Here is a 22873-nt window from a genome sequence, read left to right as displayed (position 1 = left end):
GTAAATGTTAGCTAAGGTAATGTCTTTGTTGTAAAGAGTACCTTTCAAAAAAATATAACGACCTCTAGGATCAATTAAGGAATCCTGGACTCGCAATGGGCAGTGTTTAGAAACAAAAATTGAAACCCCTTTTGATTTGGAATCCGGATTAGTGGCGTGATAATCGACAGGGTACAGATTATTGTGAAAATTTGGAATATTGTCGGACTTAAAATGGGTTTCCTGTAAAAATACAATATCTGCTTTAGCTTTACGTAGCAATAAAAATAGTTTCGACCTCTTCTCAGGGATATTGAGGCCCTTAACATTTAAAGAGTATAAGTTGATAGTTTGTGAAGAATTCGAATTGTTGTTGTTGTTTGGTTGTGACATTTGACCTTAAGAGTAATGAATTGTACACAATAGGAGGAGAAAGAAAAAAAAAAAAGGGGGAAAAAAGGAACTGAAAACAACAAACAAAAAAAAAAAAAAAAACCCACGGAGAAAACCGATATGTTTTCTTAACCGTAAATATTACAAAGGCTCGGTCCAGAACAAAGTAGTGGGAATGCGATCAAGGACGGCAATGCCCACCACCCTATTACTGAGAGGGGTTGGAGAGCCCGGATCGAGAAGAGACTAAAATAAAGGACCTATATCCCGCCGCCACGGTATATAAAAAAAAATATAGGTATAATAATAAAGGAGAGGTTGTCGTAGGATCAAAAAAAAAAAAAAACTTGAAAACAGCAAGGATATGAAGAGGAAAGTAAATAATGTGATGCAACAAATAAATGAATAAGATATAAATTACTATGCGGCAATAAAAGATAGCAAAAGTAGAGCCATCAGACATCGGTGGAATTATATACAATGAAAACTTACCCAGATATTGTAACATATAAATATTTAATCTAGCGTGAGTGAAGAAATCAGCCTCTATGTGTAAGCAAAATCAGATTAAATGAGACATATAAAAAAGGAAAAATATCTCAGCAGCAGTGTGGAATTATTTTGTTATGCTAAACTATAGAGGAGATTGAGTAAAGAGTATCCAGATAACAATAGGTTAAAATACAGGAGGTTAAATTAAAAGTCCTGGGTTTTAACCACTCATAGAAATAGTGCGTGCAAATAATTTCCGCAAACAACTAGTATGTTAATGGATACAGAAGGATGTAACAATATTATTAAATCTTTCAAAAAAAAAGGGGAAGAGAGAACATTGTGTCAATTAGTTAGAAGAGATAAATAAAATTTTTCCCTGTGTGTAAACAAGAAATCCTAAAAGGAAAAACAACTATGTTCTATGTGTTAAACGCAGAGGGTAAAATGTAGCATTACTGTGGGGATGATGATAACACTCAGCATCAATTAGATAAAAAGGGGAAGAAAGGTTAGGCATAGATCTGCACATTTGAACAAAATAAAAGTATCATGCTGACATATGAGTCAGACAATAGGTAAACAGTCCTATGGGACACAGGCAGAACGAGCAGCGCTGTTCTTCATTACTTGCAGCGTGATTTCCGTGAGCAGGGAGAGCTGGTTGGTTCAGCCTGTGGTCCGCGTGATGAGAGAGAGCTCCTGTCAGTAGAGGGAGAGCGCCTCCTACGCAGTCTCGCAGCTTGTGTTTCCATAGCGTCGGATGATCCAGGGTCCTTCTTCTTGTGTGCGTGACGGAACTCCGCATACCAGTCAGGGACATCAATCAACGGTAAAGAAAGTGCGTCACAGAAGGGTTTGAGGTCCTCAGGTACTTTTAATAGAGCAGTGCGACCCTGGTGCGTAGCAGAAAGTGCAAAGGGGAACTTCCACCTGTAAACAATGCCTTTGCTACGTAGAATCTCAAGTAGTGGCTTAAGGTCTCTTCTGTTCTTTAGGGTAATGCTGGACAGGTCCTGAAAAATCTGTATACGCGCTCCGTTATAAGAGAGATTGGATTTTAGTCTGGCGTTTCTAAGAATTTCTTCCTTAACCCCATAGTCAATCAAACAACAAATCACATCTCTTGGGGGGTCGGTGTCTTTCCCCCTCGGTCTAAGGGCTCTATGGAAACGTTCCATCCCTATTAAGGACTGGGGGGGTTTACCTAGAATTCCATTAAATAGTTCGGTAACACATCCAAGTAGGTGGTCGAAATCAATTTCCTCAGGGAATCCCCTAACACGAATGTTATGTCTTCGTCCTCTGTTCTCCAAGTCCTCAGTGTGACGTTGGAGGTCTCTCAGTTGAAGTGTATGGGTATCCATTTTAAAAGCCATACGGCGAAGCACCGTGTCATGTTGAGCGGTAGTTACTTCAACTTCAATTTTTTATGTCATTTAAAATGATCGTGTGTGGGCAAAAACGAAGTTTTAAACCCGCACATGCCCAGAAGCAAGTTATGAGACGGGAGGTAAAACTACCATTCATAATGGAGTAAGCACATTCATCACGCTGTAACAGACAAAAAAGCACGAATCGTCTTTTACAAACAAGTAACCAGCTAAAAGCAGCCTCAAGGCGAATAGAACTTCCCCTTTAGAGTGCCGTCGCTTTGTTCATCATTTTTAAAAAACGATGGTGTGTGGGCAACATCATTTTTAGTGATGAAGTTGGAAAAATTACGTTTTTTTTCATGATGAAAAATTTCATTTTTTTTCCAAGACAAAAAGTGATCGTGTGTAGGGGGCATTAGATGTGGTAGCTGCATTTGTTTTCTTTTTTTATTTTAAACTAACACCATGTTCAACAAATCCTCATTGATCTTTTAAAAAAATGCAGTGTCCCTGTCACTTCCTGTGACCTGCTCTGAGGAATACCTTCCTTCCTAGCCATCCTTTGTAAAGTACCAATTGCCCTTCCCCTCACATAATGGAGATGAAGCTATAGGGTCACTTTTGTAGTCCATATTAAAAAGCAGCCTAGGGTTAACAACAGTAGCTCCATGCATAGATACAGTGGAGGAGTGATGTAGCCACCCAGGGACATAAAGTGTGTTATTTGCAGGAGTAGCAGGTGAAAATAAAGCAAACAGCAGCTTTAAAAAAAGGCAGCCACCACACCAAGGACTAGTAGGTTGCAACATATTACATTTGCTTTTGGATTTAGATACACTTTAACCACTTTGCGCCCGCGCCATTGCCAAATGGCGGGTACAGCGCGGACCCCAAATGCCGGGAGGACGTCAATAGACGCGCTCCACTGAGACTCGGGTGATCACAGATCCCGGCCCCTTACCATGTGACAGCTGATCACGTGATATAAACAAAAGCCGGTAATCGTTTTTTTTCTCTTCACGCTGACAGCATGAGGAGAAAAAAAAAGCCCATCACCGGTGAAAGGGACATCGATCCCAAGAGGAAGGAGGCACATCTGCCTCGTGTGCCACCTGTAAGCCCTGCCAGTACACCCTGCTAGTGCCACCTGCAAGTGCCCACAGTGCCACCTATCAATGCCAAGGAGTGCCACCTATCAATGCCCACAAGTGCTACCTATCAATGCCCACAAGTGCCACCTATCAATGCCTCCTCAGTGCCACCTAGCAGTGAGGAATATCAGTGCCTATTACTGCCACCCATCAGTGCCCATCACTGCCACCCATCAGTGCCCATTACTGCCAGCTATCAGTGCCACCTATCAATGCCATCTTTTAGTGCCACTTCTCAGTGCCCACCAGTGCCACCTATCAATGCCCTACAGTGCCACCTCTCAGTGCCCACCAATGCTGCCCTATTGGTGCCCACCAATGCAGCCTCATCAGCGTACATCAATGAAGGAGAAAAAATTACCCATTTGAAAAATGTTATAATAATAAAAATAAATTTTGTTATAACAACCGCAGGAGGTGATCAAATACCACAAAAAGAAAGCTCCATTTGTGGGGGAAAAAAATTGTCATTTGGGTACAGTGTTGTATGACCACGCAATTGTCATTCAAAGTGCGTCAGTACTGTAAGCTAAAAATTGGTCTGGGCAGGAGGGGGGTTTAAGTGCCCAGTAAGCAAGTGGTTAAACATGGTTTTCCTGGATAGATTCCCTTTACATGGTTGTTCATTAGAAGTGAATCAGCACAGAACATGGTAGATACGATCAGTGTAGAAAATGACAGCCCTGCTCAGCTGTAGGATTTTCTGGTTATACAAGGGACCCATCATACTGAAGGTGCTCAGAGGCGGCAGTCATGCAACATACCGCGGGCGCTGCAGGGGAGAACTGCTCTTTCTTCATTACTAAATGAAAACTCTGTTTTGTGTTCAGTAAAATTACTGAATGCATGCATTTATCATACACTTTTACACTCGAACCTTCATGGCAGGCAGTTTATGAAACATTTGACATCTTGTCTGCGCTATCGCCCAAAGTAAATTAGTAGGATACATGGCCAAAGGCGAAACTGTCCAAACAAAAGAAATAGTGCCACTCTTTACATTATTTATGAAATATTAAAAGCAGCAGGTGTTAGTGTATAGGTAAGTGTTAGTAGTATAGATTTGCAAATCGATGTGGAAACCCCCCTGCACAGCATGGTCCCTACCTCTAAACTAACAAGGAGCCCATCATGGGACTCACAAAAATAATAAATTGAACAAAGTGACACTAAATTATATCTTTATTCTCCAAAAATAATCTGTGGTTTTCATGCGGGTTAGCTGCTCTTTCCCATAGACTTCTATGAGGTCCTGCGGTTTTGGTGCAGTTTCATAAAGATATTTAAAGATGCCGCATGCAGAAGTTTTGGTGCGCTTTCTGAAACTGCACCCAAACTGCAGGACTTTATAGAAGTGTATGGGAAAAAACGCAGCCAACATGCATGAAAACCACGGGTTCGATGCTCTTTGAAAAAGCGCAGTGGGGCAGTGTGAATGCCCTTAAAATTATACTAAAGTCTTGATTTTTTTTTTTTTTAGGTAAAAATAACAAACATGTTATACTTACCTGCTCTGTGTAGTGGATTTGCACAGAGCAGCCCCAATCCTCCTCTTCTGGGGTCCCTCGCTGGCGCTCCTGGCTTCTCCCTCCTTCTTGCTATTGGGGTACATGAGACAAACCACAGGTATGCCTGCAGGGGACATATTCCTGTTCGGAGGCCTGGTATGTCTGTGCACCTTTAAAGGAACACTAAAGGTTCGTTTTTTATTAGATCAATTGATTGCTGTAAGCTAGAGCATTTAAATATCACTTACCTCGTTTTTCCTTTTGACCTCCAAAATACAGTAATCCAGGTTTGAAAATGCCATTTCCTGTCTCTCCTCTTCTTGCTTTCCACCAGTATCTGAGCTGTTTTGCATGGTGGAAAGCAAAATGTGCTCACCCCCTCCCTATGACTACAGCCCTGCGTGAAGATGCTCGCTTATCCCTCACAGGCATGGAGGCTAAGCCTAATGGGAACTGTAGTTCCATTTAGGCCGTGATGTAGCAAGAATGAATGCGCACCGCAAACCAGGAAGTCAGTGAGAATAACGATTCAGGAGTGACAGAGGTGAATAAAACAGCTCGATTTCAACAGGTATCAAACTAGTTATAATGCAAAACATTACTTTTTACTTTATCAGCTACTGTCAGACTTTAATTTAAGAGGAAAATATTTTTGTCTTTACAACCCCTTAATGAACAAGTTACCTCCAAGCACACCTGCCTTGATGTATCGCCTATGATGGGTGCTTTGTTAGTTTAGAGCAGGGGCCTCCAAACTTTCAAAACAAAGGGCCAGTTTATTGTCCTTCATACTTTAGGGGGGGCAGACTGTAGACAGTGGGAGTGAAACATTTCCAGGAATCAGTGGGAGTAAACATTGCCACATTTGGTATTGGGGGGGGGGAGCAGTGCCACATTGTTGGTATCATTGGGAGTAATAGTACCCCATTGTTGGTGTCAGCAGTAGAAATATTGCCCCATTGTTGAGGTCAGTTTGCAGAATAGTGCCTCATGAGTGGGAGAATTCATACCTCCCAACATTTTGAAATAGGAATGAGGGACAACATATGTAGGCATAGGACACACACCCTGCCACACCCCCTTAAAAGGAAAAGAAAAAAGGTTAATTAAATCCACAAGGGCTTTTTTTTTACCACTACTATTCCTTTATATTGACTTTTAAAATGTACAAATGCAACAATTTAGAAATGGGATGAAAGGTTTAGCACTGGAAAACACCTTTTGAAAGATAAAAAGTGCATTTTATATACAACTATATAGATCAGACCAAAATGAGGGACAAATGAGGAATGAAGGACAGAGGGACTTTGCTGCAAATCAGGGACAGTTGGGAGCTATGGGAGAAATAGTGCCCCAAAGGCAGTTTGGAATCCACATATACAGTATATGCTACTAGGCATGCACACTGGGTGTATTGCATTTGCAGTGAGGCTGCTGCGTTTAGCTACCGATGAAGGGCACAGGTGCACTGTCCAGCACAACTGCTGGCAACCTGTTACTATGAGAGACTGAAAGCTGCTGCGTCTGGAGGGTGCACCTAGCGGATTGCACATACTGCCCCCATAGGTCAGTATGTGCCCAGGGACAAGCATTTGTGTCCCGGGCATTTGTCCTTGGGTTAGGGTTGCCACCTCATCCCTTTAAAACAGAACACATATGAATTACACAGGTTCTGTGGCTGATTAAGGTGGTAATTGAACTCAAGTGGAGCCTTATCTAAATTAAATTAGCCTCAGAACCTGTGTAATACATATGTGTTCTGTTTTAAAGGGATGAGGTGGCAACCCTACCTTGGGTGCAAACTGCCCTAAACAGAACATCCCTATAGCTGCAGCAGCTGTCAGACTTTGAGATTGACAGGATGCCAGCAGCAGGGCTGGACGGTGAGCCTCTGCCCTTCAGCCATAGATAAACGCCAGAGCCTCATGCACCAGCGCTAAACACTCATCATGTATGAAGCTTTAAGCAGCCCATACACAGTGCAAATTTGTTTCCTGCAACCACCAGAGACAGTGCTGACAGGGAAATCTCTTCCGAGCCATTATTTTTTCCTGGGAGGGAGGAACATGCCCACCGGGAATAGACAGGGATTATTGCTAGCAGCTATACCAGCCGCCAGTGATAACGGCATTTAAGGTCTGGCAGGCTGGTTGTACCCAAGTTGATTGATCAACTCAGCCTGCTCACACATGGTTTGAACCTCAGCCTGTTCCCATTGAACCGTCTGAGATTCAAACCATCTATGGCTGGCCTTACACTTCTGCATTTAAGATATAAAAAAGGAGTGTTTTTTTTTTGGTAGTTTAAAGAGAACACCTTCAATTTGTTCAGTTAACTTTTGTTGGGTCAAGTGGTGCCAACAGGGCCAGTCACACACAGTCACAGCTTGCATTTTAGCCAATTCAGCTGGAATCAGACAATTTCAGCCACATATGGCTAGCTTAAAATCAGAACTAAACCCTTCTATTGTTTTTTTAGCCAAGAAAGCTGCCATCTTGGCCTCTGTTTGATCTGTGGTTGCCATAGTGCTGCACAGGTGATCAGTTCTGAAACCAGCCATTTGATGGTTTGGTTGAGAGCACAATTAATAGAACGGTTACATTCCCTGCACATGCCATATATTTATTTCTACACCATTATCGATAGTTTAGGAGCACACTAGATGTAGATACGCTTAGCATGTTTACATATTTTTGAGTATTACCTGATTAGTGAACTCTACCTAATAACATGGCTCGGATGAGATCGCAAATTTTTTTGTGATCATTCCCTCATGATTATGCTTGGAGCTGTTATGATCAATTATCGTATAATGTTTACAATGATCAATTATCGTATAATGTTTACATTGAGAACTAGTTAGTATCAATGTGATTTTAATATTATAACAAGTTTGCCAGCTAGGAACCTCGCTATGGCAACATTAGTATTGAAACGCCAGGCTTTAAGAAAATGGCGGCAAGCAGACTTCCGGTTTGCATATATAAAATCTCAAGCGGCACGACCAATCAGGTTCCCCAGATGAAGACACGTGACGCGTAGGGATTGGCCGTGGGCAGACGTACACCAGGAGTGATGTGAGACGGCGCAGAGGACGCCACTGTTCATGAGTATATGCACTCGTTTTTATTATTTCATGTAAACGCAATTTTACTTAAATAAATGTCTGACGTTTTACACTACACTATTGGAGGCCCTCTTTTGTCCCTTCTGTTCCCTGGTACGGAGAGCATACAGGTACTCTGACAAGGAACCGGGTTTAGCATCTGCTATTTGAACCGGGAGATATCAAGGAAGCCAGTGTGTGGTGGACACAGTTTGTGCTGTACTGCTGACTTTATCCTTTAGTGAGGTGAGAGTTCTGGGAGACCAGACCGGTGTCTTTGGTGGAGTTTTCCCATTCCTCTTTGGGATTAGTGGACATCTTTCCTTTTAGCAATGTTTACTTCGATTTCACTTATGGACTCTATTTGTTACTGTTTATTTTAGCCAATATTTGGTCACCTATACCACTTTCTATTATTAAAGCGGTGGTTCCCCTAAAAATAAAGTTTTGACATTGCATTTGCTATAATAATTACAGTTAGAATCGGCTGGTTTTATGTAAAAAATACCTCCGTACGTAGCGTTTGTATTATTCGTTCCCACCGCCACTTCCGGGTACGATGCTGGCGGTGGGCGTTCCTTATTGATGGACCGGCATCCGACCGACGCATCCATCGCGTCACGAGATGCCGAAAGAAGCCGAACGTCGGTGCGGCTCTATGCGGCGCATGCGCAACGACGTTCGGCTTCTTTCGGCATCTCGTGACGCGATGGATGCGTCGGTCGGATGCCTGTCCATCAATAAGGAACGCCCACCGCCAGCATCATACCCGGAAGTGGCGGTGGGAACGAATAATACAAACGCTACGTACGGAGGTATTTTTTTACATAAAACCAGACGATTCTAACTGGAATTATTATAGCAAATGCAATGTCAAAACTTTATTTTTAGGGGAACCACCGCTTTAATATTTCACATTTATTATCACTATTAGTTGTTTATGTATATTTCGCGCAATAACCTAATTCACTAATGCCAGGAATGGAACTGTTGAATTGATGGGTTTAGTTCCACTTTAAGGGCCCTTTCACACTGGTGCGTTTTTGCCGCGTTTTCGCGGTAAAGATAGCGCTATTAAAACGCTCCCCATGCCCCTCTCCATTGAAATGAATGAAAACGCGGTAAAAACGTTTTTACCACGATTTTTCCCGAGATTTTACAGCCGTTTTTAATTCATTTCAATGGAGGGGGCATGGGGAGCGTTTTAATAGCGCTATTTTTACCGCGAAATTGCGGCAAAAACGCACCAGTGTGAAAGGGCCCTTAGTCTGTATGAACATATGACTCTCCTTCCGTCTCCCATGTGAAACCACTAGACTTTGCTTTGTCATTCACTGTGCACTGACAGAAGACGGAGTCCATTGCCCGGTGTAAGCTACAAGTCAACTCACAACTCACAACTTTCACAGGCCCTTTTTCTTGGCCCTGGCAGCCAAATGGAGCTCCATGGAAGCAAAGAATATTTAGTATAAATTGCTGTGTTAGGAGGGGGTGGCTTTGTGACCCTTCTTATCTACATGGGTACAGGGTCACTTAAATGGTGTTAAAAATCCAGAATTTTACAGGGAGCCAGAAAACATTGTGTCTAGGTGTTAGATTTTTAGGTATGGAACTCACAAGCAGCCCTGTTTTTTTTTATAATTAAAAATGTGTAGCACTGTCAAACCACGACCTTAAAGCAGAGGTCCGGCTTAAAAAACAAAACAACACACACACACACACACACACACACACACACACACACACACACACACACTAAAAGTCAGCAGCTACAAACACTTACCTGTCCAGGGTGCCCGCAATGTCGGCAGCCGAAGCTGAGCAATCGTTGGGTCTTGGCTACCCCACCGCCATTCTTGGTGAGGAAATCAGAACGTGAGCATTGCGGCTTCACTTCCCAATTTCCTATTGCGCATGTGCGAGCCGCGCGGCACTATGAATGGGTGGATGTCTCTTGGGACACACACACACACACACACACACACACACAAGCTCCCAGAAGACACCGCTCCCCATTTCCCAGGAGGCAGTGCGACGAGGAGAAGAAAGAAGACCCACCGCGGACAAGGAAGTGACAGATTAGGAGATCTGCCTAGTAACAGCCACTTCTGGCAAGTATAAAAAAAAAAAATCTTCAAATTTTTTGTAGCCTTTTTGGACCTCCGCTTTAATGATCAAAGTGCAAAAAAAAAAAAAAAAAAAAATCTAATATAATGCAATAAAAGATGAAACTGTTTATTTATAACAAGTATTATTTTAATTAACATAATGTAATTTGGTAGTGGTGACAGGTAGACTACTAAATTATGTAACCTGGGAATTTTACAGAAGTCCACTTCAAGTCTTTTTATGTAGATCTAAACACATGCAATGTATTATGCATGCTCCGGCCTCCACCCAACCTTTGTTTCCTCCAAAACAATCCTTGCTCAGGGTTGCTAAAAAAAAAGTTTGGTACACAAGGGCATCTGATCATTTCCGTAGTACTAGAATAGTGTTGTCTGAAGATTTCTAGCTGTGTACACATGCTATTTAAAGGGGGAGTTCCAGCCTTTTTTTAAGTTTATTAAAAGTCAGCAGCTACAAAAAGTGTAGCTGCTGGCTTTTAATAAACAGACACTTACCTGCTCCACGGCTCCAGCGACACGCTGGCCGGCCGGTGCTCCGCTCCTCCCCCCCCCCTCGTCGGCCGGCGTCTTCATTCCTAGTGTGGGCACCCGGCAGTGACAGCTTTCGGCTTCACGGCCGGGCACCCACTGCGCATGCGCGAGCGGCACTGCGCATGCGCGAGCGGCGCCATCCGATTGGACAGGCGCTCGCCTACAGGGAGGGGCTGCAAGAAGGCGATTAAGCTAATCACCTTTCCAGCCCCTCTGCGGAAGGAGGAGGTGGGACAGGAAGTTCCCTTCTCCTGAAGCCCCCACTCCCCCCCCAAAAAAAATTACATGCCAAATGTGGCATGTAAGGGGGCGAGGAGTGGGTTAAGCGGAAGTTCAATTTTTAGGTGGAACTCCGCTTTAAGTAGTTACTGTACATTAAAATCTAGGATGTACCAAAAGCCAAATCCATCGCAGCACCTCAGTACGGCAGGAGGCACACCCCACTCTGGCAGACTGGGTGTAGATGAACACTTATATATAGCAGCAGTGACATCATTTCTTATGGCTCATAACAAATGTGTCTAAAACCCAAATTCACGTGGCACAGCCCACGCCCTGCTGCCTGCACTGTTTTGGTCACATCCTATTAACAGTCTTCACTAAAATTCACTTAAGGTTCGTACACACGGTCGGACATCCAACAAAATTTCCCTTGGATTTTTGTCTTAATTGATTTGTCCGGTCACACCCATAGCATACACACGCTCGGACTTTTCTGCAAACTTTTCTAACACTTTCCCAACATCACATGGTTTTACTTGCTCTTTACCGCCACCCTTTGGTTAACTTCTGCTATTGTTGGTTGAGTTTAACATTGGTTCTGAGCATGCGCATTTGTACTTTGTCCAAAAGTCCGATGGTTTGCTGTACACACGGTCGGACAAGGCACCATCGGACTTTTGTTGCCAGAAAGTTGGTCCGTTCGCAGACCCAACTTTTTGTCTGATGAAAGCCAAAAAAGTTGGTCCGATGGAACGTACACACGGTCGGACAAATACGAAAAGTGCGGGATTTTGAAGTTGGTTGGGCAAAAGTCCGACCGTGTGTACGGGGCTTTACAGGTCATTTGTTACAGTTTCCATATATTTACCTGCATCCCCCCCCCAAAAAAATAAATAAAGTAAGGACGGGTTAGGACCTCTGTCAACTTTTTTATTGGATTGATTTCTGCCTACATTTTACGTGTTTGATGACTGTCAGAGCAAAAAGTGAGGGCACTAATTTCATGCTTTTCTGTTTGGTATGCGATAGCATGGGCAAGTGCCATTCTTTTTGTGGAGACATCAGGGGTCTGTTAGAGCTCCATCATCGCCCCCTGCCATCCAGTGCAGCTAATCAAGCACAGATTGTACTTGAGCTACAGTAGCCAAGAAATGACAGCTCTGAAATAATCCAAGTTACTTCTGGGTTCATTAGTTACAGATGGAAAGAACTGGGGGGGGGGGGGGGCGGATGTTTAGAGCCCCAGAAAACACACATTTCCTTTCATTTCCTGTTTGGATATGGGACAAGAAGTGAAGGGAAATCTCAGCAATAGAGCACAGATGGTGAAAATAAGATAATAATCAGACCTTCACTAGCTCTATCCAAAATGAGAAAACAAAAAGGCTGGCCATACAAGACTCATATTTTTGACTGGTTGGCCCTAACACTACCCTGCTCTAAAAAAAACTTTAATTGAGAATTCAAAGGGTAGGGAAAACAAAATCCAAACAGTCAATGAGCTGCAATCAGGATTAGGGCCTTCTGATAGCCATGGGTGTCGCGGCTGCTTGAATAAAATAACTGGCAGCGGGAAAGTCATCAATCCACACTGTGTAGCGGGAAGGATTTATGTTTTTTCTTGTTCAGCCAAGTCCAAGACCTATGAAAGGAGGAAGGGGTGGGGGGCCCTGACATTCCCAATATAGTCTCATTGTCTTAAAAGTCATGTCAGTTGACAATGCTTTGTCCTCGGCTCCCAATTCTGCTCCTTTATGGTCACACAGGCTTCTAATAGAGACTGCAAGTGATTCTTTTAATGTACATTACACAGGCATTGTCTATTATTAAAATCAGGAAACCCTACACCCAACCCCCCCCTATGTAAAAGTGTCACAAAGCTATAAGTAGAGTGCATGTAGACAGAAAGTAGCTGCTAAGATTGGAGATTAAAGGGGTTGTAAACCCATCAAGGTTTTTCACCTTAAAGTGGAGCGTCCGGTCATCCGACCCTTTACTCCTCCGGTGCCACAATTGGCACCTTTCATAGGGGGGGGGGGGTTAATGTCACTGCTGGGGCTCCTTCCCCCGGCTGCCGGGACAGTAAGAGAGAGGAGCGGGCCTTGCGCATGCGCCATAGGGTTTCCCGGCGTGAAGGGGAAAAGCTACACTGCCGGGTACCGTTACCCGCAATGGGAGCGGCAGCACCTGAAAGCTGATGGAAACAGCTGCTGACATCGCCTGACGCCAGGACAGGCAAGTGTCCCATTATTAAAAGCCAGCAGGTGCAGTATGTGTAGCTGCTGGCTTTTATTTATTTATTTTTTGGGCAGAACCCACGCTTTATATTCTATGCATTAAGGTGAAAAACCTGTAGTGCAGCAGCCCCCCAGAGCTCCCCTTTTTCTTACCTGTACCTGATAGTTCCAACGATGGGGACAAGCACAGCAGCTCCAGCTACTGTCTTGGGTCCTCATTGGATAGATTGACAGCAGCAGGCGCCATTGGCTTCCACTCCTGTCAATCAAATCTAGTGGCACGGAAGCGGGCTGAGTCAATCAATGGATGCAGCAGCAAGACTCAGGGGGCCCCTGTAAAGCATCTTTCCGTGGGGGCAATCGAGAAGAGGAGGAGCCACGAGTGCTGCTGGGGGACCCCAAAAAGGGAGGATCGGGGCTGCTGTGTGCAAAACCCTTGCACAGAGGAGGCAAGTATAAGGTTGGTTTTTTTTGCAAACAACAAACGAAGCTGTGCAACTCCCTTGAGGCTACTATCACACTTCGGCGCTTTGCAGGTGAGCGCCTTGAACGAGCCTCTTCTCTCACTCCAGTGGGCTTTCCCACTGGAGCGGTGCGCTGGCAGGACGCTCAAAAAAGTCCTGCCAGCCACATCTTTGAGGCGCTGTAGGAGCAGTGTATACACCGCTCCTAAAGCGCCCCCGCCCATTGAAATCAATGGGCAGCGGCTGCTAGTGGGGGTTAAAAGCGCCCCGCTAGCGGCTGAATAGTGCTGCAAAAACGACGGTAAAGCACCGCAGAAGATATCAGCGCTCTACCCCCGACGGTGCAACGCCCCAGTGTGAAAGTAGCCTTATAAACACTGAGATGCTGAAAAAAAATGGTAAGGGTAAGACGCTTTCCCCGACTTGTTCATTCCCCGACTTAGTTGGGGTAGGCGGTACACTTTGGTGGGGGTGAGTCAGCCATGCCCCGTGACCCCGCCTTCTGACCTTTGACCTCTGCGGAGAAGGTCCCTGTTCCAATTTCTGAGTCCTAGCCTTATTCTTCAATGGGAAACATATATATATATATATATATATATATATATATATATTTTTTCAATATTTCTTTCTTTTACTATGAGCCTGCAAAGCATTGCACCTGCGATTAGCAGATGGCGGGTGCAATGCAGGGCTCTTGCAGACATTCAGTGGAAGCGGTCTACTTGTACCTCGTATGGGAAGGCAGTTACACAATAACAGGAAGACTCAATGACCTACCAAAGTGCTCAACAGTGACCTGGTGGTTCATTGAGAACTACAAGTCTTTACAGAAGTCGATACTTGTAGTTTTCACCTTCACAAAACTCTGAATGAATGACGCGTCTGGGCAGGGCTGCGTTTTTCTGCCCACAATTCATATTGCACCTGTAGTGCCATTTCTTAATGGCACCCCAAACATAGGTAGCAGTCATGCGTTGGGTCAGTGCCAAAAATTGGTACTGGAAATTGCACGACAGGCAGCCCATTCAAGTCTCCTAAAAACGCATCAATACCCACAGATGTGAATGTAGCCTTAAGCCCCCGTTCACATCAGTACGGCTTTAAAAAAGAAAAAAAAATGCACTACTTCACCACAATTTCAAAGCTGTAGGATTTGCACTGTGGATTTCATTGCAGATTGTGACTTCATTTAGCAGAAGTCTATGCAAGTCGCAATGATATCGTCGAAAAGTAGTGCAGGAACCTTTTTCATAATTGCTGCGACATGAACAGTTCCATTGCTCCTAATGGGGTGCGATTTGGAAAAGTCAAATCGCATGACAAGTCGCATTGGTGGGAACAGGGGCTTAGGCTTCAGACATAAGCAATTTAGATTTAAAAAAGGTTTGTACCTGAAATCAGCATGAAGTTTTTCAGGCAGATGGACAATGACGGGTATGGAGGAAACAAAAAGCATCATGAAGTGTGACAAGAACACTGCTCTATTGCTTTAGGTGGAACCAACGTCCCTCATTTGAATTACCGGTAGCTAGGAGGTAGAAGAAACACATGCAAACTTTCCTTTGCCAAAAAAACAAACAAACATCTCCTCCTTGTTTCCAGCACTTTTTTGAAATTTGTGTTTATTTTTGAAAACTCCAATTAGATATGCAAGTGATCTCCTGAGGCCCCACAAGGTGTCTGAGCTTGTTTTTTTAGGAACTCCCATAATAAAAAATCCATGGGCCAAAAATGCCAAAGAAGCTCTTGTATGGCACTGTACACATAAAAAAAGCCTCAGTAGCGCCCATCAATGCTACACTCGGGTGGGAATAGGGACTAAAGGTCAGCTACAAACAAAACTTTATTGTTCACCATGAATACAGTCAAGAACAATTTTACCTTCTGGGTTTTCCTTACTACAGATTACTCAGCTGAATCAGCCTCGTGTCAGGTATACTTTCAGGGTGTCACCGGAGTTTCTCTAATGATTTGTTTATATTAGACAGAGAACGTCATTGTCATTGGCAAGAAAGCAACTTTTGATCAATACCACTTTCAATGTGGGATGGTTGGGATGGCTGGATAAAATAGGATTGGATGAGATCGATGTATGGGAGATGTGTTTATATAGAGAAGGAAGTCAGACTTTAGACACTTATTATAGTATAGTATGCTTGTTCCAGGTCAATCATTTAGAAAAGTATTAAAACTTGATAAGATCATTTACTTATACTGCTTCAAAGAGGTACACTTCAGTTTCCATGCACAATAGCGTTTTTTGAAGCTCCCAGAAGCTGTTATTTGCATTTATTTTTCTGCTCCTTGAAGCTAAATAGGAGATATTTATTTACTGTGTTTTGCGCCGTTGATGTCATTGACTTATGTGCTGTGAAACAACGGACCTCCATCTATATACAAGTAAAAACAGAAAAAAAAAAGTACTTGCAAAAGAATCCAGCAATGTCCCCTGTGTAGGCAGCGTCCATCTTCTGGCCCCTCTTCCTTCCAGGCTCTATGATTTGCCGGAGCCACGTGACGTCACTCCCGTGCATGCGCATGGGAGCCACTATTAACGGCACAGGCTAGGGAAGAAACGGCACTTAGTTTAGTTTCTTCCCCGCACATGCGCCGTTAACATTTGAAATATCTCCTAAACGGCGCACGTTTAGGAGATATTTCCACTACCTATAGGTAGAAGTCAAAAATAAGGGTTTACAACCACTTTAACCACCTAAGCCCCGGACCATTACGCTGGTCAAAGACCGAGCCACTTTTTGCGATTCGGCACTGCGTCGCTTTAACTGACAATTGCGCGGTCGTGTGACGTGGCTCCCAGCCAAAATGTATGTCCTTTTTTTCCCCACAAATAGACCTTTCTTTTGGTGGTATTTGATCACCTCTGTCGTTTTAATTTTTTGCGCTATAAACAAATAGAGCGACAATGTTGAAAAAAAAATTCAACATTTTTACTTTTTGCTATAATATCCCCCAAAAAAATAAAATGTATACAAAAAAAAAAAAAAATTTTTCCCCTCAGTTCAGGCCGATACGTATTCTACATATTTTTAGAAAAAAAAAAAAAGCGTTTATTGATCGGTTTGCGCAACTTTTTCTTGCCATCTTTGGTTCAACTAATTTTGTTTAAACGCCCCAGACATATTAAACAGCTTTCATTACATTAGCTAGGATTTTTCCTGAAGGAGGGGGGGGGAGGGGTTGATGAGGGAAGATGGATCATCCTACTCCTTCGAATTCGAAAATAAACATTGATTCAACCCCACTTTTGGAACGTTCAAAAATGTAATCAATTGTCAAACAAAAACAATTCTACTTGTTTTAATTGCCTATCAATGGCACTTTGCTGATAGACATAGCAAGCTAAAGAGCCCCCAGATATACCTTGCAATGAACAACACAGAAGAAGCTGATACCATTAGATGAAGCAGTAGGTGAACCTGGTTTCAATCTGACTAACTATGTAACTATGACGTGTTAGGAATGCCTTTCATTGGTATATAAAAACATAACATGAAGTTGGATCATATCTGGGTCACATCTAATCCATTTTACTGCAAATAAGTAATAATATAGCTTTAAACAGTCCTAACTGTAATATCAAAAATAATATGGCATTACTGAAATACAAGTTAAATGCATCAACACTGCATACAAGATTCATGTGTAAAGTCCAGGAAATAAACAATGCTTGCCAAGAGGACCATTATTGGACTAAATGCAGCAATTACTACAAAGGAGACCAGTGCACCAAGTAGAAGAACCACAGCACATGGGCTTGGTGCAACACTTCACATTTAAAGTGACAATAAACTCTGGATTAATAATAAAAAAAAAATTCTAAGTAGGTATTCTTAACTCAAACAGTCCCTTCGATTGCATTCAGCCGCCTCCAAATTATTTGTCTTTGCTTCTGTGAAAGGACTTCCTGAAAGAGGGTGGCTACGTTCATTCTCCACTGTCTCACAGTATGTAGCAACTCCAAAGATGGACTATGAAAGGAGATACACACACAGATTTACTGAAACTGGAGAGTGCAAAATCTGGTGCAGCTCTGCATTGAAGCGGATTGGTTTCTATTTTTTTGTCAATGCTTAAAGGGGTTGGTTGTAAAGTTAGCTTTTTTTTACCTTCATACATTCTACACATTAAGTTAAAGAACCTTCTGTGTGCAGCAGCCCCCCTAATACTTACCGTAGCCCCATCTCTGTCCAGCGATGTCCACGAGTGCCTCGGCCGTCCCAGACTGATTGGCTATTTGACAGCAGCGGGAGCCAATCTGGAGAAAGATGGGATGGGGTCTGAATACAGAGCTGCAGCTCAGCTTGGGTGCCCCCATAGCAAGCTGCTTGCTGTGTGGGCACTCAACAAGAGGGAGGGGCAGGATTACAGAAGAGGGACCAAGAACAGGAGGATCTGGGCTACTCCGTGCAAAACTACTACACAGAGCAGGTAAGTATAACATGTTTATTATTTTTATAGCAAAAAAAATATATAATAATGTATGAAGGACTTTACAATCTCTTTAATTGAACAAGCTGAAGTTAGAAGCCAATTGTAAAATCTGGTGCAGCTGTGCAATCTCCAGTTTTAGTAAATAATCCCATAGTGTGTGTAGAGCAGTGCACATGACTGCAATGAACATGCACTCCTCTTTCTAATCAAACTGAAGAAGGAGGGAAAGGGGGAGGTTTGGGAGCTTTTGGAAAATGTTATCAGACACAAAAAAATAAATAAAATAATAAAAAACACACACTAAAAATAAATAAAAACGATTTAATGAAAAATGGATTAAAGGGTCATTAAGTAGTAAATGCGTATGTAATATTTTTGAAAAATAAGGATAATGTTTAGTGTCACTTTAATCATTTATTTTATAAATGGATATTTTATAAATATTTTTAGAGAATGATATCCTTTACTGTACTATATTTAATGTTTATTTTTTTAATTTATTAATTGGATATTTTATAAATAGCATATTTTTAGAGAATAAGGATATCATTTATTGTACTCCAATTTTTTTTATTATATATATATATATATATATATATATATATATATATATATATATATTTTTTAATGATTGTATAAATGGATTTTTTGAGAAGACATTGGTTTAGTGTACTTTTATTCAACTTTTTTTATATATATTTAAAATTATTATTATTTTACAAATAGCTATTTTATCAATGGATTCTTTTTGGAGAATAAGGATATTGATTAGTGTACTTTATTCAGTTATTTTTTTTATATAAATGAATTTATTTTTGGAGAATGATATTGTTTAGTGTACTTTATTCAACATCTTTTTTTATAAACGGATTCATTTTTGGAAAAATAAGGCAAACTTTTTTTTTATAAAATGGATTATTTTTGGAGAATAAGGATATCGTTTAGTGTCACTTTAAATATAAAGGTGTATAAAGTATGCAGACTGCAGTAAAACTCTTAAATGTTTTATAATTATAGTCTCTTTTTTTATTGGCACCATTGTATAATTAAGTTGATAAACAACTTACCGATTTTGCCTTGTTAATGAGGGATCTGATGAGATCCTTGATCTCGTTGTTTCTGTTCTTTTGGAAGATAACTTGTACCTCTGTCCCTTTACTGCGGGTGAGCGGAGGGATTTCAGGCCAGCCCAGCTCCAAAACGGGCACGTCGATGTCAGACATTAAAGGAAAGTAGGTGCCGGACGTCAGCTCGGAAAGGCAGTTGTCAAGGACACCATCGGCATCCTTCTCCAAGGCCGTGTCTTGGGATTTGCTGGTAACGTCGGTATTCCTGCAGATGTATTCTATATCTAAACTTGAGAGGAAGGGTAGTTCTTTCTCCTCTGTCAGTGCTTGGAAGTATGCCTTTTCTCCTTGCTCCACCAGAGCATCGGTTGCCAATCGGGCAGACTCATTGTAATTGAGAACTAGCAGGGAACTTTGCCTCCAAGGGTTCTTCAGCTCTTCCACTCTACTTTTCAGTTGGCCAATGGACCTCACTCCTCTTCTTACCTCCGGATTGAGCATGGCTGCCGGTCCGGATGAACTGCACGCTTCCCAAAAGCGATGCACCCAGCTTGGGATTGTGCCTAGCGGTGGTTCCTGTTAAGCCTTGTATACAAGATCAGCTGTCTAAATAGCTTTCGGTCTACTTGTCACTAGAGAAGATCAGATTGGCTGTGCTTCCAATACGCGCTTTCCTGTCATTGTGGATAGACTTCCTCATACTGCTGCCTGCTAACTCTCTTTTAACTGCCTAGCTTTGTACTCTGACAGCCCAACATCTCCCTTCCCCCATCCAGCTACCTGTTTGTTGAGTTTTCTTCACCCCTCCTCAAATGTTGTAGCAGTTACTATCCAACTTGTTCCAGCAGGCTATAGATAAGCCCGGATGACAACACGCTGCCCTTTTTATTGGACTATTCAAAGCTCAATCAATCATATGGTTGCTCTAGTTACTATATAACACAAAAGGGTTCAGACGGTGGAACATCAATGTGGAAAGTGAATCTCTCTAATAATGTCGGTGTTATTCAGTGCTGTCCGAGACACTTCTTTATTTGCACTAAAGCTGGTCACATTCATACATTTTCAATACATTTGATGAATGTCGTTTGAAAGTACGCCACAATTTCATTTGCTTTTAACATTGAATGAAAATCACATACACTGTAAGGAATTCTTCAGACTTGTGGTGCCCGCTGAAAAGTGATCCACATTCAGATTGCCTTTCAGAGGGCACTTGACACACAGTGAGAAGGAGTTATAACACCGTCTCACTGCCTGATTAACCACTTCCTTCCCATATGTCCTTGGGTTGAAGCGGTTTAGCCGGTGATTACCTTTAGAGGGTTTGTAAAGGTAAATGTTTTTTCACCTTAATGCATACTATGCATTAAGGTGAAAAAACAACCGACAGCACCGGCCCCCGAGCCCCCACTTTACTTACCTCACCCCCCGAAAGTCCCGCGCTCGTCCCCGTCATCCTTTTTGGTTCCCAGCCTGGCCGTTGATTGGCTGGGTTGGATGGATTGATAGCAGCACAACTATTGGCTGGGGCTGCTTTCAATCACATCCGATGATGCGGTGTGCCGGGGGGCGGGGACGAGTGATAAAGTTGGTGGCTATGCTCGTCGCTGTATCACGGGAGTGCGCCCGCAAAATCTTTCCACCATGCGAGCTCGTGGAAAGCTCTTGCGGAGGGGGAGCCATGAAAGCCGCCGAGGGACCCCAGAAGACGAGGATCGGGGCCACTGTGTGCAAAACGAGCTGCACAGTGGAGGTAAGTATAACATGTTTGTTATTTAAAAAATATATATATCTTTAATGATCCTTTAACCACTTCAATACCCGCCTATCGCCAAATGACGTCCACAGGAGGGATCTCCCATCCTGGGTGGATGTCATATGACGTCCTGGGCTTCCCAGCCATCGATCGGGACACGGTGCACGTGCAGCCGCGATGTCCGCCGAGCACCCGCAATTGCCCATGATCACAGCAAGACCGTGGATCTGTGTGTGTAAACACACAGATCCACGTCCTGTCAGAGGTGAGGAGACAGATGTGTGTTCCCAGTACAGAGGACCACAGATCAGTCTTCTCCCCTTGCGAGTCCCCTCCCCCTACAGTTAGAGTCACTCCCTAGGGAACATATTTAACCCCTTCAGCGCCCCTAGTGTTAACTTCTTCCCTGACAGTCACATTTAGGCCCCTTTCAGACGGACGGCTGTTTTGCCGCAGTTAAAAACACTACAAATGTTTTGTGAAATTCAAGGCTCCAGGCACTGCGATTAGCTGCATTTGCACATTGCGATTACATGCGTTTACGTGCGTTTAATTGCGGCCGCGTTTAGCTGCGGTATTCATTTCCATAGCAACCCTTTTTATTTTTTTTGTTTTTGTTTGGGTCCCTTGAATTCTAAAACGCTGCTATCCGCAGTTGACAAAAAAGACTGCGACTACCTGCGGTTATGTGCATATAGCTGCGCTACATCGCACCTGGACGCATTCAATTCTATTTTTTCTATTCGCACCAAACCGCATGTAATGTAATTGCACGCAAACGCTGTGTGTGAATGGGGCCATTGGAAAACATTGTGTGCTTTTAGCTGCGGTAGAAAAATAGAAAATCCGCAGCTAAAAGCACCATTCTATCCGTCCGTCTGAAAGGGGCCTTACACAGTAAGCAGCGCAGTTTTACAGCATTAATCGCTGTATAAATGTGAATGGTCCCAAAAATGTGTCAAAAGTGTCCGATGTGACTGTCGCAATGTCACGGTCACAATAAAAACCACAGATCGCCGCCATTACTAGTAAAATAAAAAATAAAAATGCAATAAATCTATCCCCTATGTTGTAGACGCTATAACATTTGCACAAACCAATCATGATACGCTTATTTTTTTAACAAACATATGTAGAGGAATACGTATCGGCCTAAACTGAGGAAAACATTTTTTTTTTTTTTAAATTGTGATATTTATTAAATCAAAAAGTAAAAAATATATATATTTTTTTATAATTGTCGCTCTTCTTTTGTTTATAGCGCAAAAAATAAAAACAGCAGAGGTGATTAAATATCACCAAATGAAAGCCCTAGTGGCTAATTAGCTGCTGTATTGCTTTTACAGGCGGTGGGAGGGGTCATTCTGCTGCCCTCCAGTGCTTCTCTAGGCTCTCCCATGCGATCAGGGAGCCCAACACTGAAGCCAGATGTTACATGGGCTCACCGTACAGGTTTTCTGAGACCAAATCGTCTCTGATCACCTCTATGGTATTAGGAACCAGAAGTGACCTGTGTTTGGTCACTTCCAGTTAGGGTTGCCACTTTTTCTTCAAGCCAAACCCAAACACTTTAGCGGGGCACAGTAAATTTGTTTTGATTTTAGTATACACTATAGGATTGTTACAGACCTGGGACACCTTTGGGCACTCCAAAGAGAATAGTAATGTGACACACATAGTGCCCCCTAACCCTCTTGTCAAGCTCTGTTCCAAGCTCAATTCCTGTCTGAATAATGTGTCCGGGTTTCAGGTGGACTGAAACCCGTACACAATTCAAAACTACTTCCAGTCCCGGTCTTTTGTTTACAAGCATCGAATAGGACCGATCTTGGTCTGATCTAATGCAGTTAAGGGCAGGGGAGCCATCTGGGGTCTGAAAGCTTTACTGAGACATTTGGGGTCTATGTTCACACTGATCTGACACAAAAGTTGTACGACTTTGTGTCTGACTTTCATTTGACATCAATAAACAGGATCCGACTTTGATCTGACCATACCAGGCCCTTT

At 42.8% G+C, this 22873-nt stretch overlaps 1 protein-coding gene across 1 annotated transcript in view; it reads right to left on the bottom strand.

The window, feature by feature from the left end:
* Positions 1 to 19928, bottom strand: part of FAM83C (family with sequence similarity 83 member C) — a 57039-nt gene extending 37111 nt beyond the window's left edge. The window contains exon 1 of the mRNA XM_040331301.1: positions 19108 to 19928. Within this exon, the coding sequence (XP_040187235.1) occupies positions 19108 to 19608 (501 nt within the window). The 5' untranslated portion in view covers positions 19609 to 19928. The remainder of the gene's footprint in view (positions 1 to 19107) is intronic.
* Between the last annotated feature and the right edge of the window lie 2945 nt (positions 19929 to 22873).

Source organism: Rana temporaria, chromosome 12, assembly GCF_905171775.1.
Source record: "Rana temporaria chromosome 12, aRanTem1.1, whole genome shotgun sequence".
NCBI lineage: Eukaryota > Metazoa > Chordata > Amphibia > Anura > Ranidae > Rana > Rana temporaria.
The sequence above is the reverse complement of the archived record's forward strand: the minus strand, read 5'-3'. Positions and strand labels throughout refer to the sequence as shown.